At 42.1% G+C, this 15050-nt stretch overlaps 1 protein-coding gene and 1 pseudogene across 2 annotated transcripts; both read left to right on the top strand.

The window, feature by feature from the left end:
• The first annotated feature begins 1764 nt into the window (after positions 1-1764).
• Positions 1765-5669, top strand: LOC104701204 (uncharacterized). Its single transcript, XM_019243403.2, has 5 exons — positions 1765-2230; positions 2319-2422; positions 2664-2843; positions 3032-4995; positions 5242-5669. The coding sequence occupies exons 1-5, from the start codon at positions 2040-2042 to the stop codon at positions 5395-5397; spliced, it is 2595 nt and encodes an 864-aa protein (XP_019098948.1). The 5' UTR covers positions 1765-2039; the 3' UTR covers positions 5398-5669.
• Positions 5670-12447: 6778 nt separating this feature from the next.
• LOC104710676 (L10-interacting MYB domain-containing protein-like) lies at positions 12448-14057 on the top strand (annotated as a pseudogene). Its single transcript, XR_015596295.1, has 3 exons — positions 12448-12733; positions 12811-13314; positions 13444-14057. The product of XR_015596295.1 is annotated as a L10-interacting MYB domain-containing protein-like (transcript).
• Positions 14058-15050: the final 993 nt, after the last annotated feature.

Genomic DNA, 15050 nt, shown 5'->3' with positions numbered 1-15050 from the left:
TTGATGTAGCGTGAGAGGAGAAGAGAAGGCGAGCCGTCCTTGGGTTAAGTGGTAGTGTTGTCGTGGGTTTTAGCCATCGTTGCCGTTGTTGTCATTCATCGCCACGTTAGATCTAATCAATGTTTGGGTAAAGAGATAAAAGGCAGAGAACCTGGTTTGGTGATGGTGTAAGGAGGAGAGGAGTGAGCATCTCCTTCTCCATGGAGTTGTTGGTGTGTTCGTGTCCTCTTCCAACTTAGGAGGAGGATAAGCAACGTGAGTCCTAGAGCAAGGGTTGTTGTGCTATGGGTAGATGTTGTTATCGGAAATGGGAGGAAGACGTGATGGAGAGAATAACGATGGAATCGTGACGAGATGAGAGACTTGGAGTCCTGACGGAGATGAGAGAGAGAGACGTGGCGGAGATGGGGATGCCTCTTGTGGGTCTAGTTAGTCACGTCATGGCTGTGGGAAGCTTCATTAGTGGTGGCCTGGTGGAAGAACAAAACCCGAGTGAACAGAGATGAAGAGGAGAAAGAAAGTGAGAGAAGGTTGGAGATAAAGCCATAAAGGCAGTGTGGAGGAGCCGACGCCGGATTTGACATAAGTTCGGAAAGGTAATGATACTGGCGCGATCTCCAACAAGCCAAGAGTGCATAGCAATTGGCAGATTGTTATTCGGAGTTAAATTGAAGAAACTATGGTCGTTACTTCCTGGCCAAGTAATTGTTGGAAAGCTGGGTAATTGATGGTAATGGTGCAATTTATGGTAAGTATAGAACATGAACGTTTTCGAGATGGGTTTATGAGGACAACGGTTGGGGATCGTAATTATGTCTGATCGAGCTGAAACTTTGTATAGGGACTCAGGGTAGTACAAGCTCCATATCCAACGGTAGAAATGCGAGGTTAACGGTTAGTTTGTGTTTTATTTGAGTATTATTATAGAGATTTGTATGGATTAAATCGTGGTAAATTGTATTGTTGGTTGAGCCAATGAGCTTAGTTTAAGCTGGAACCTTGAAGGAGCTTCCATGGCTTATGGATTTAAGTCTTGGTTGTTAGAGAACAAAGGTGGAGCTCAAGAGTGCGGGGTTAAAGTTCAGTCGATGAATCAAAAGGCTCATCCGAGAAGTGTTTCCGTGGCTGGACGGAATAAAATATTCTAGCCCACCTCTTTTGTTACTCGGTCGCTATGGATGGTTGGTTGTGCAACTCAGTAACTAGATGAGGTGGTGTTTGGGATACGTGTTTAAGTGGCTTGTTCGGGTGGATCACGAAGTGGTTAGTTGGAGGAGGAATTGGAGTCTAAGAATGTAAGATCCTTGTAGACCAGAAGTTTACGTTTGTATGATTGCTTGTATGTATAGCCAAAGGAGTTAGTTGGTAGTTGCAGAGTATGAATTAGTTGGATCTAGCTAGTATCTGTTGAAGTTTTTGTAAAAAGCGTTGACGCCGGTTGTCTCGCCGGAATTATGAGATTTTGGTGAGATTGTTTCCCATAGAGTCATCTCAACCATAAACATAAGTTTCGACGAGAGATATATAAACTTCATTATCTGATGTTTTATATAAGGGAAAAAGCATATTCGGATCTATTTTGGAACAATAACAGTATTCCTAGGCAATTAACACATGACCAATTTAATTATGTAAAAAAAGAAGGTCAATTAATTATTAGAGAAAAAAAATCTGATTAGGGGGTATTTCAATCAAGTGATAAACTGGTAATTAATGTTCTATGATAGATGGCAATATTAACATGTACTTTTTTTTTTTTTTATCAACATTATTTTTAGGTAGAGCAAGAAAAGTTTAATTAATTAAAAAAAAAAAAAATACTAGCATTTAGCTGCTTCTCCTTCATCTTCGATTCTTCTTGTTCTTCTTTTTCAATCATCATCTTCGCGCCTGGAATCTCACGCAACTGACAAAGCTAAAATCTCCCTTAAATCTTCATCAGCACAAAGTAGGTGGAATGAGAAAAATGGAGATTTAAGTTGTGTGTGATTCAACTAGGAATCGATAGATTAGCAAATAAGGATTTAAGCTATATATATATGGCTCCGTTGGAGATCGAGCCAGCTTTACATGAACAGTCAGGATCATTGGTTTTGAGTAATGCAGACGAGTCAGATCGTCGTTTCGCTAATCTTAGGGGAGTTCGGTGGCGTGTGAATCTCGGAGTTCTTCCGTCTTTTGATTCTTCAATCGATGAGTTTCGCAGAGCAGCAGCTAATTCTCGACGAAGGTATAGTGACTCATCTGTTTATAGACCCTAAAGAATGATTGTTAATGATTCATGGTTCTCAATGAGTGCAATGTTGTTGTTCATGTAGATATGCTCTTCTCAGGAGAAGACTTTTGATCAATCCACATGTACTCAAGGATAAATATAAGTCCCTTAATTTTATCACTGACGACCCCTTGTCACAAAGTCCAAGTAAGCTTAGTTCCTTTTGCTCATGGCATAGCCATTGTCATTAGACTGGTTTGATATGTTGTTCTTAATCGTTGTTCAAGCATGCAGTCCTATAACCAAAAAGTGGAATTATTAGGTTTGCATGTGTGTGTGTGTGTGTAAGCTTATTGGTCTAGTTTAAGGCAGTCTTGAAACTAATATGTTTAACGTTACTTTCTTAAAGATGGTTTTGTGTAATCATGTTTAGATTATTTCTATGTAGATAGCACATGGGGTCAAATCTTTCGTATCTCTGAGTTGGCAAAAACACTTGACCAAGACTTATCAAGGTTATATCAAGAACATTATTGTTGTTATTTTCAAACGCCTGGATGCCAAGGAATGCTGAGACGCATTCTATTGTTGTGGTGCCTGAAGCATCCCGAGTATGGGTATAGGCAAGGTACATGTTTAGCGCATTTCTTTTGTTGTTGCTGTAAGCTGCTGAAGAAACTAGACACTAGAGAAGTCTACCAATTAGTAAAAGACTATATATATATAACTATGCTAATTCTCTTAACAAATACTTCCTTCTAGCTAAGAGGTTTATAGCTTATGTATCATCTACTTGGTTTGCATATATTTTTGCAGGAATGCACGAGCTTTTGGCACCACTCCTTTATGTACTTCATGTTGATATCATGCGTCTTTCTGAAGTGCGTAAAGACTATGAAGATTATTTTACCGATAGATTTGATAGTTTATCTTCCGAGGAAAGAGATATAACGTACACTTATGATTTCAATAAGTTCATGGATTCCATGGACGATGGGATTGGATCCCAGGGGTTTTCAAAGAAAATTAAAAGTCTCGATGAGCTTGATCCTGAAGTCCAGTCCATTGTGATGTTGAGTGACTCTTATGGGACAGAAAGTGAACTTGGCAGTGTTTTGTCTGAAAAATTTATGGAACATGATGCTTACTGTATGTTTGATGCTCTCATGAGTGGGACTGATGGTTGTGTCGCCATGGCTAGCTTTTTTAGTTACTCTCCAACCAGCAGATCCCACACCGGGTTAACTCCAGTTCTTGAAGCTTGTACAGCATTGTTTCGTCTTCTAGATGTCGTTGATTCATCTCTGCACAGCCATCTAGTTGAACTTGGAGTTGAACCTCAGTACTTTGGTCTTCGTTGGTTGAGAGTTTTGTTTGGAAGAGAATTTTTGCTTGAGGACCTCTTGTTAGTGTGGGACGAGATATTTTCAGCAGGGAGTAGTGCAGAAACGGACACAACTGATGAGGATAGTAGAAACCACAGCTTTGGGATCGTTGATTGTCCTCGGGGTACCTTAATCTTGGGAATGGCTGTTTCAATGATATTATATTTAAGATCAACCTTGCTTTCTTCTGAAAATGCAACATGTTGTCTACAGAGACTATTAAATTTTCCAGAGATTACTGACCTGAATAAGATAATACAGAAGGCTAAGCTGTTACAAGTTTTGGTTTTGGATACTGATGTACGATCAGCTCTGTCAATAAATTGTGACTTCGACCAGAGAAGTTATGTACATGCAAGAACTAAAAGTTTTCCATCCGGCTCCACTTCACCTAGTTCTCCTTTGATTTTCGCACCTGAAAGCTATTCGGAGAAGAAATGGAGAGTTCTACACAAAGCCAAAGAAGAAGAAAGGCAAAACGTTTTGGAGAAACAGAGTCCTCCTACACAAAAGAAAAGGATGTGGTTGAAAGTGACAAAAATTTTCCGAGCGGTGACTAATCTATCACTTCATAAGGCAGGTAATGGGGAAAAGGAAGCAAACTCATCTTCTCCAGTGACACGAAGTTTGCTTGAAGATTTGTCTCAACAGCTCCTTCCCGAACTAGAGGAAGCTAATAGTATTGATTGTCTTGTGACTATGAACAAGGAAGATAACTCTCCTCAAGAAACTGAAGAAGACATTATGGACTTTCATTCTGCAGATGAAGAGAGTATTATAAGTGGAAACTCCCACAGTGAGGAGAATGCATCCATCTATTCAGACCCTATCAGTCCTATCATAGGTTCAAACTACCTTGAAAACGGTTCAGATAGCATTACTGGGTCCAATTTGTTTCCTGATAAAAGCATAGGTTCACCTGTCTCCTCAGAACCAATCAGTCCTGCCATAGATTTAAATTACTGCGGAAATGATTTAAATTGTAGTACTGGTTCAAATCTGTTTCTTGATGATGAAAACTATGAAGATCCTCAAACAAGTGGAAACTCACCTGTTTCCATATCTCCTTGTCCGGATAATGAGTATCCAGTAACTCAGTCTGATGAAGACGATCCCACAGATAAATATGTGGGCATTACTAAGGAGCACAAGCTTTTACATGGAATAGTCCAGTGGTTTCGGAAGTTTAAACGCACTTTTTACAGTGAGGAGAAGATTGATATAAATGCTTCTGATGCCACAAAAACCAACAATGTTGAAATAGAAAAGAACCAAATCAGTTGCTACTCTGAGTTCCACCCCCAAGCTTCATCTTCTGGCCAAAATAGAGACTCAGATCAGAATCTATTGAAGACTCTGAAGAACCTTGGCCAGTCCATGCTCAAACACATTCAGGTAATTTTCTCAGTTCTAAATCGTGTGTTCCAATGGTTACCAGCATATTCAAAAAGATAAGTACAAAGACAGTAAAATAGGGTATTTTGCGTATGGTTTTTGAAGGTGCCAATAACAAGTCTGGCAGTTTCTTGCCTCCAAGAGTATAGGATTATTGTAACAAATATATTTAGCCAAATCCATGACAACTCTTTTCAGCCTTGCAAGCATAAATGTTCTGATGATTTTAGCCTCTTTTATATTCAGGTAATCGAGTTGGTTTTTCAACAACAACCTGGTATAGTTCAGGCAGGAATGGTAGGGAACTTAGCTAAAACCAATTTGATCGGAAGGGGACAAGTTACAGCTACAACAGCACTCATGGAGCTTCGGAAAATCAGTAATCTGTTGTTAGATATGTGAGGTCTAGGTTCTCTCATTTCTTTTAGCCAGCTCTGTACGTATATATACATTTTGAAAATGTGCAGTATATTGATTTAAGAGTAAATAACAAAGATGAGGGTATCTCGATCTTTTTTCATCCAAGTATGGTTAGTTCCAAATGGCTAGAGGAGAGTTTTAAGTTTCACCGACCCTAATGTTGGTGCTATGACGAATAATCAATTTCTTTATGTATTTTAATGGACTGATATCCTGAGTTTTTGTACATAATAAAGAAATCTTCTTTTCTGAAATTTGATGAAGAATATAAAAACTCGTTTTGCATCATTGTTTGTACTGGAGATTGCACAACACTAAATAAACAAAATTTTGCGGGGAAAAGTTGAGCTAGTTCTTTTATTAACAAGATAATTCGAGGTCGTTACTAACAAAGACCCAAAATTAAGTTCGTCAGTTCACAGGAGAACTAACAAACAGAATAATGACGAGCTTGAGAGAGCTCAGAAGTGGAAATGGTTTACACAGAAAACAATAACATATATCGATGCAAAGTATTGCTCTCCGGGTAAAGTCTGGAAGTCCGGATCCTCTTCCCAATAAATGTCCTCTCCTTTTATAGCGGATTGTTGATCTAGGGTTCCTATCGCGAAATGTCGAGGTTACCCTCGACGGAGTGTTAATGACTGTCTCCAAATTTTGTCGGGCCTGCTCGGCACAGATTACCTCGGGTCGCTTCCGGGGAACGAAATTGCTACAATGATTCTTCTGTAAATGCTAGGCTCGTCTTCTTGAGAGATATTATGAATATCCAGCGGTTTTTGCTTGGAGTGCGGTATTCGATGAATTTATGGAAAATGAGTAGGTCGTAGATCGAGGTGGTGGATTTTGGTTGCTCCTATCCAAAACCCTAACAACCGCCGCCGAGAAAGCTTCTCATTGTGAGATCGCCTATGGTCGGTGATCGGCAGGATCCGCCGGTTAATAGCCCTTGTTGGGGGCGCCGAGAGTTACAGTCAGTAAATCTGAGATCGGCAGTCTCGGTGGGGTCGGCGAAGATGGTTGTTGTGAGGTATTGGAGAGCGGCAAGATGGTTCTCATGGGCAAGAGAGTAGAGACGTGAATGCCAATTCTGTTTGCCCGAGCTCGGCGGAGGTCGGCACCGTTTCTGAGCGGAGGTCGGCACCGTTTCTGAGCGGAGGTCGACACCATTTCCACCGTTAACTTGCGAGCCTTGCTTCAATTCAGTAGTTGATGGTTCTGGTGAGATCGATCTGGACGAGATCGGCGTTGATTGTTTTAGGGGAATCAGAGGCGAGCTCGGCGGTAAAGTGGTTGATGGTTACGAGCTCGGCGGATCGCGGGAGAGAGGTCGAGATGGGTTGAGCGGCAATGAGCTCGACAGATCGCAGGAGAGAGTTTGAGATGGGTTGAACGGCAATGAGCTCGGCGCGGTTGCTCGGCAATCTCCTGGACCGAGCTCGGCGCGGTCGCTCCACCTTAGTTGTGAGTCCGTTCTAGTGGATTTTGGAGGTTGGCGTGACGGAGAAATTGAGATCGACCCAACATGTGTGATGTCAGGTCGGTAGATGGAGATTGGTAAGTGGATATCGACGATATGAGCAAAAGAGGTGGTCGGCGATATGAGCGAGAGAGGAGGTCAGCGAGTTGAGGTCAGCGAGATTGAGATTGAGGTCGGCGAGTGAGATTGAGGTCGCCACCGAGAGTGAGATTGAGGTCGGTGACGAGAGTGAGATTGTGGTCGGCGAGAGTGAGATCGTCATCGTCGAGGTTGAGATTGAGGTCGCCACCGAGAGTGAGATTGAGCTCGACGCCAAGAGTGAGATTGAGGACGGCGAGAGTGAGATTGTCATCGTCGAGGTTGAGGTTGAGATCGGCGAGTGAGATTGAGGTCGCCACCGAGAGTGAGATTGTGCTCGGTGCCGAGAGTGAGATTGAGGTCGGCGCCGAGAGTGAGATTGAGCTCGGACTAAAGTGAGATCATTGTCGTCAAGGTTGAGATCGTCGTCGTCGAAATTGAAATTGGCGAGTGAGATTGAGGTCATCACCGAGGGTGAGACTGAGGTCGGCGAGAGTGAGATCGTCGTCGTCGAACGGGGTCGAGAGGTGAAGAGAGGTCGGCGGACAAGGATTGATGAGTGCTGCGGTTGGTTCTCGCGAGATCGGGGGGACGTTGCGCGATGCCCGGGAAGTCGGAAAATCCTCATTCCAGGTCGACGCTTGTCCTACCATTGGGGCGTGCTCCGAGGTCAACTCCTAAGATAGATTTTCATGATGTGCGCTCGCATTCCACGTCCTTTCATGGGAGCGGCAAGAAGATGTTTGATCGTCAATTTGAGGTCGACACTTGGAATAGTGCGGGAGAAGGTTTTGAAGTCAGCACCAAGCTGGAGGTAGGCACAAAGCTGGAGGTAGGCACAAAGCTGGAGGTCGGCACCAAACTTGAGGTAGGCGCCAAGCTGGAGGTTGACACCAAAGTTGAGGTAGGCACCTAGATAGAAGTTGGCATCAAGCTTGAGGTATGCGTCAAGCTAGAGGTCGACACCAAGATTGAGGTAGGCACCAAGCTGTAGGTTGGCGCCAAGGTGGAGGTCGGCACCAAGCTGTAGGTAGCTGCCAAGAGACTCGAGTGTTAGAGCGTCGAGTGTGAGAGCGTCGAGCGTGAGAGCATCGAGCGTGAGAGTGTCAAACGTGAGAGCGTCGAGTGTGAGAGCGTCGATTGTGAGGGCGACGAGCAAGAGAATGGCAAGCACGAGAGAGTTAGCGTGAGAGCGTTTGACTGTGAGGGCGTCGAGAATGAGGGCGACAAGCGCGAGAGAGTCGAGCGTGAGAGCGTTGACTGTGAGGGCTGCGAGCATGAGAGTGGCAAGCGTGAGTGAGTCGTGCGTGAGAGTGGCAAGCGCGAGTGAGTCGACTATGAGGGCGTCGAGCATGAGTGCGACATGCATGTGAGCGTATGTTTTATATGCAGCAAGGCTTTGTGCTTTACCGGAGTAAAGTGGTAGGCGAGACGGACTCGCCATACCTTTAGGTGCGGCTTTTGTGTCCGGCTTTTCCTGTCGGTGTTTGGGGTTGGCAAGAACTTGCAAGCCTGAGCTTGGCTTATTAGTTCAGGCGCCCTCAAGCTAGTGCGAGACTTGCTCCATTTTTTTCTTGGTTTCGAGATGTATTTTACAGGGCGAGACGTCTCTCGGCTTACCCTGTTACGTGTTTTGAATACCAAGTTTTTGGTTGGTAGTTGAGATGTGCTCGTCATACCTTTTAGGTGCGTCCCTGGTGTCCGGCTTACCCTGTGGGTGCCCCGAGGTCAGCAAGAGTGTGCAAGTAAGAACTTGGCTTATTCAAACTTGACTGACTGCTAGCTGAATGCGAGACTGGGCTTGGCTTTTTTTGTGCGGATTATTTAACCGATGCATCCATGTGGAACACGTTTTAAATCGTACACCTGGCCAGGGCGAAAATGTAGAAGCTGGACACTCGTTAAGACGGACTCGTTCGAGAGAGCTTGTTTGTGATTAAATGTACTCTTGCGAGTGTAATTTTTATTTTTATGTTTTGTTATAGCTGTGTCTTGTAAAAGGCTGCCTACGTACCCTTGAAAAGGGATCAAACCATTCGTAGTTCAATTTGCGAAGAAAGAGCTCGGTATGACGAGCGTTCTTTTTTTTTTTTTTTTTTTGGCCCAAGGCGTCTTGTTATTTTTCGATTTGGCTGAGTTCCACGACCGGTTATCTTGATGGATGATTTGACCTTACGTCTTTCTCTTTTTCTACCTCGATGTACTTGTTAGCCCGGTGTAGTGCATCGTTGAGAGTCAGAGGCTCGTATATGATAATATCGTCTCTAAATCGAGACCCATATGCGAGAGCATTTCAGAGAGCGGAGATCGCAGTATCATCTGCAATGGCAAGCTTTGAAACAATTTTCTTGAATCGTTGCATAAACTCTCTGAGCGATTCGTCGTCTTCTTGGTACATCGTCCAGAGATCAGCGCTAGATGCCCCCTTTATCATAAAGGTCGAGTGATGTTGCAGGAAAGCAGCAGTGAGCTTGTAGTAGCTATCTATCGAATTGGCTTCAAGACGAGAAAACCAACTTAGTGCGTCAAGGGCTAAGTTTTCCACAAACATCTGACAGCTTCCGGCATCGTATACTTTAGGACTAAAGTGTGCTCGGTTGATTGCAACACTCATAGATGTTAAGAAAGGTTTTGGGCAGTTAGCCCGTTGTACGAGATGAACTTGAACTTGTTGATGTAACAAACGCGAACGCTAGAGATTCTTGTCGTGAAGGGTGAGCGTTGAGCCTCTTCGAGCACCTTCTCCAAGTTAGGGGCAGTGCTTGTTGCTCGATTTTTCTTGGCTGAGATGTCTTTTACGATCACTTCGAGTCGCTGAATTTTTAAATCCTTATGATCTTCCAGGCCATCTCGCGGATGGTGGTTCGACAATGTTGGAGTCGGTTGGCTCCTACTACGCTTGCTACGACGGTGCGTCTAGTCTTGATCGGCGGGCACCCCATCCCTGGTGTGGTCGTCATCTATGATGGACGACGGTCGGCGTCTGTGAATCTCTGAGCGTTCCTCGACTAGCGGTGACAAGGGTGGTAGTGTGTCGAGGTCGGCGGGGTAGCTTGTGTGTCGACGATCGTTCCTTCTTTCCTGGAGTCTGTTAATTTGGTCTTGCAATGCTTTTTGTGTTGCAACGAGTGCGTCGAGGTGCTCAGTTGTCAAGGATAGTCTGCATCATATCGTCGAAGTTGTTCGTCTGTCCAGCAAGCAAGGGAGCTGGGAGCGCGGCACCATCAGTGACAGCTGGAGCCATGGTTTGACGATGCTCGTCATGTGCGGTAGCAAGAGGTGGGATTGGCGCGTCGAGTACGGTATGCATCAGTTCGTCGAATCCGCTCCTTTGTGATTGGGCAAAGTATTTGTAATGGCGGCATTGTTGACGACGGTCTAGTCCGTGGCAGGCCCGTGCTTGGCATGCATGGCAGCGAGAGGTTCCGAGGACGCGTCGGGCGCTGGTAGAGAGGTTGTGTTGTTCGGCGCAGTGCCTTCGACTGTGGTTGTCGTGGAAGGTGGAGGTGGGAGAGTGCATGTTCTTATGCGTCCCCATCATTGTTCTGAAGGTGATGGTTGTTCGTAAATGGTGTTGAATTCTTCGCTGGAATTTCCTGAGTTCGCCATGTCTTGATCTGGAGTCTTCGTGGAAACGGCAACCGTCAGTCTTTATTCGTCAAAAAGAAGCGCTCTACTCTTGCCCCACGGTGGGCGCCAATTGTTTGTACTAGAGATTGCACAACACTAAGTAAACAAGATTTTGCGGAGAAAAGTTGAGCTAGGTCTTTTATTAACGAGATAATTCGAGGTCGTCACTAACAAAGAGCCAAAATTAAGTTCGTCAGTTCACAGGAGAACTAACAAACAGAATAATGACGAGCTCGAGAGAGCTCAGAAGTGGAAATGGATTACACATAAAACAATAACAGATATCGATGCAAAATATTGCTCTCCGGGTAAAGTCTGGAAGTCCGGATCCTTTTCCCAATAAATGTCCTCTCCTTTTATAGCGGATTGTTGACCTAGGGTTCCCATCGCGAAATGTCGAGGTTACCCTCGACGGAGTGTTAATGACTGTCTCCAAATTTTGTCGAACCGAAATCACATTTAATCTGTGTTGTTGGGCCGAGTGGTATATTGGGCACAGCCCATATCCAACAATCATATGAAAAGATTATTAGTTCAGGCTGCGGAGATTGAAAACATATCTCCTTACACGGATTAAGCGCAGGCTCATCACTGTGAGCTATATATAAAAGCAATCAGAAGGGATTATATATATGTACGTGGGAATATAGTAATATGTAAGCGAGATAAGGTTGTCTGACGAAAGACCAGCGACTACATGTCCTGCAAATGTATGAGCAGGAACATGAAATATCTAGAATAACAAGAAAAGACTCATAATACTTGATCTAATTAAAAAACATAACATGTAAACTCATTTTAATTTGTATCTAGTTGAAAAAAAAAATATAATAATAATAATCTGTGAATGAACTTATGGTAAATAAACTAATTGACTTCTATATTTTGACTATATATCTTTTGAATTAAATTATCATTTAGTAGAAATGAAAATAAGTCAATGTTTTATTGCATCAAATTAAATTCTGTCAACGCAGATTAGATAGTTTACCAAAAAAAGAACATGCTCCAACGGGTATAAAATGGAGGCATATAGACCTAGTAATCTCAGAACAAAAAAACCAACACCTCTGTAGCAAATCAGAATCTCTCAAGGCGCTCTTTATCTTGGTAATGAATCTCTCTAACCACTCTTTACCTCATGTTTGTATCTTGTTAACATGTAATCAGAATCTCTCTTTACCTCATGTTTGTATCTTGTTAACATGTAATCATAATCTATCTAGCCACTTTTTATCGTGTTACACTTATTAGCAAATCAGAATTAGGTAATCCAAATTAGCATATCAGAATCTCTCTCTGGTTTTAATCTTGAGGTTAGTTCTAGATTGAGCCATGATGTAAATATTTCAAGACATATTTGGATGTGTACTTTGTATAGATTTGGTTACCGTTTAAAGCTTTGTTTTTACAATTCCTGTGTCCCATGGGATCACGGAATGACACATCATTTCACAAGATAATTTTAACCAATCAAATTACAATTTGCTTAAGTTTTTGTATTTATTTTCCCGCGGTTTCCAATGGTATTACCGGTCAAAGCCTTTATTTTCTTTTTTAATATGATATGTATATTGTTTTCGAAAGAACTTATGTTTTTTTTTACTAGATTTATTATTATTGATTGCAAATTATGAAAACTATTACATATGATTCTACCATGAACAATTCCTTCCGACCCTATTAGATTCACTAAATACACTTCCTTCTCTATATGCTCACCTACAATTGTATGTAGAATCACGACGAACAGTCAACCACTGGCCAAGGAAGTTTCCACTAAAAAGAACTTATTATTTTATTATTCTGTTGTCTTTATTTATCTATGCATATAGTAAAGAGTTATGACGCCCGGAGCCGCATGGGAACCTGTACACCACCGAGTATTTCTGGACTTGTGCGTCCGGCAAAAGATATCGGGGAATCCACCTCGAATGCAGCAAAATATTGGAAGTTTTTCAAGAAACGACGGGAACCAGGTTCACCGTAGACGAACTTATCAATCATTGGGATACAATGGTCAAGCAGTGGAAGATATGGTGTAGACTTGTTCAAAGTAGAGATATGAAATGGGATCCCCTGACAAACACGTTTGGTGCTAGTGATCAAGAATGGGCCAACTATTTACAGGTAAAAACAAAGTTTTTTTTTTGTGTGTGTTTATATTCACAACTAAATGTAATTAAACTTGATTGGATTTGTCACAGGTGAATCCTGAGGCTGAGCAGTATCGGTGTAATCCCCCATTGTTCCTCAAGAAACTAGATGTTATCTTTGAAGGTACTAACTTAGATGGTGAAGGTAACAGCAACAGGAGCCAAGGATGCGAGCATCTTGATAAAGTAAATGATGCCGGAGTAGAAGCTATCCTAACCGCTTCTAATATCTTGAATCGTCGTCGTCGTCGTCGCACTAAGTGGACATCATCCGCACATGCGATTTTTGTCAACTTGTGTTACCAAGAGTGTTTAAAAGGAAGAAGACCAGTAAAATATGCTTATCCAAAGGAAACTTGGAACATGATGCAGGAGACGATCAATCGGAGCGCTTTAGGAGTAGGTTACACAGTTGTCCAGATCAAGAGGCATTGGGACGTTACCAGAAGAACTTCGAAGCAATGGTGTGAAACTATTGACTCTCCTATTATGAAGTGGGATGCCAATACACGTACGTTTGGTGCAACGCACGAGGACTGGAATACCTACTTGAAGGTAAAATAAAACGTTACTTTAGATTTTTTATTTATTTATATATATATCAATTGGTAACTAAATTTGCATGCAGCTTGGGAATATCAATATATATTGGTTATTTTTTCTTCTTTTCTTGTCGACTTATAGGGAACTAAAAATGATATAGCTAAAGCGTTCAGACGGAAGAATATTCCTCACGCTGATAAACTGGCAACCATCTTCAAAGGAGATGTTGAACCGAGGAAAGTCAAATCAGCTCGGAGAGTGATCGAGCATCAGTCAGAATCATCACAGATACATCAAGAACCAGTTCAATCATCAACAGTAGTCATCTACACAAACGAGCCAGTCATCACAGGACGTGAAGATAGAGCTGAGGGTGATGATGACAATGATGAGCCTACTGAACTGCTGTCTAGGTCAGACTCAGAGGATGAGGATGTTGAATCTGTGAATCCGGGAAGTAAGAGTTTTAATACCGAGCCGATGGAGGAGAAGAGTCCGGTGACTGCATCGGCCAAGAAGAAGGAGTATACCATGGAAGAGTGCATGGAGTGTTTGGATGCAATGGAAGAGGTTGAGAAAGGCAGTGATCTGTACATGTCGGCGTTAAATTTGTTTCTGACGGAAGAGTACAGACAGATCTTCTTGCTGTTGGGCAATCCAAGTTTGAGAATGTCTTGGCTGCTTGGACGTTAAATTGGTGGCTAAGATCCTCCTATTTTCCCAAATTAACTTCTGATTATGCATATGCTTATCTACCTTTATTTATCTTTTTCTTTTTCAGAAAACTTGTTTATTTCATGTTTTGTCGTTTTCGTTTCAAGTTTGTTTCATTCATGTAATGCAAAGCAAATCAGTTTTCTTTCTTTCTTTTCTTAACTATTTTATGCAAAACTCTCTATTATATATGTTTATGTGTGTAAAATTACTTAATATATTGGAGAGTAACCTAGATAGAACTCAACAGTGTGCGGTTTATTAACTTATGACTTTAAGAGAGATCAATGGCTATAGTACATCTTGTTCTAAGAGCATGACCAAAGCTCTGTTCAACCACCATATTAACGTCACGTCACCATGCTCACCGTGGCAGCATATTATTAAATGTGTTAGTAATTCTGTGTTATTTCTAAATAAACCCTTCATCGTTTTAAATGTCTCAGTCACGGACCTAAATTTAATTTATATCAATTTGTTTTTTTTTAAATTCCAATTTCAACTCGTAGAAAACCTCAAATATAGAGCTCGTGAATCACTTCGCAAAATCGATTCCGTTACATATGAATTTCTGATTAGATTATTTGTTTGGAAACTGAGTCTCCTTCTCAATCAATGAACTGCTATTTCGATAATTGGGGTTTGTACGAAAATGTCGATTTTAAGATTTTGTATGCTCAGCAGCAGCAGCTCCAGGAACACGACGAATATAGTCGTCGTGAAGATCTTGTGGCAGACCATTACAAATGTGGGTAACTGTAATTTTTGATGCTTGTCTTGCAAGTCTTTTACAGAACTGCTATTTGTTTATTTCATTTGCAGTTTCTTTGTGTTATCTACAAAACTTATTAGTTTGACACTGTCATTATCAACTAATCATGACTAACTCATTCTTTGGTTATTAAACAAATAGCCCACTTGAAGATGACAAAAGACCACTAGAAGTCGTCCTTGTATACGAACCACAAGGGAGCTCTTGGAATATCCCAACTTGCCCTTTTGACTTGAGATTTGTTTTATAGTTACTTGATTTC

The sequence above is a fragment of the Camelina sativa genome, chromosome 1, assembly GCF_030686135.1.
Source record: "Camelina sativa cultivar CO46 ecotype springtype chromosome 1, ASM3068613v1".
Taxonomy (NCBI): domain Eukaryota; kingdom Viridiplantae; phylum Streptophyta; class Magnoliopsida; order Brassicales; family Brassicaceae; genus Camelina; species Camelina sativa.
The sequence above is the reverse complement of the archived record's forward strand: the minus strand, read 5'-3'. Positions and strand labels throughout refer to the sequence as shown.

Excerpts from the sequence above, each read along its gene's own strand:
- LOC104701204 (XM_019243403.2), top strand. The coding sequence starts at position 2,040 with ATGGCTCCGTTGGAGATCGAGCCAGCTTTACATGAACAGTCAGGATCA. Across the intron at positions 2,423-2,663 it reads CCCCTTGTCACAAAGTCCAA|ATAGCACATGGGGTCAAATC; the intron begins GTAAGCTTAGTT and ends ATTTCTATGTAG. Across the intron at positions 4,996-5,241 it reads CCATGCTCAAACACATTCAG|GTAATCGAGTTGGTTTTTCA; the intron begins GTAATTTTCTCA and ends TTTTATATTCAG.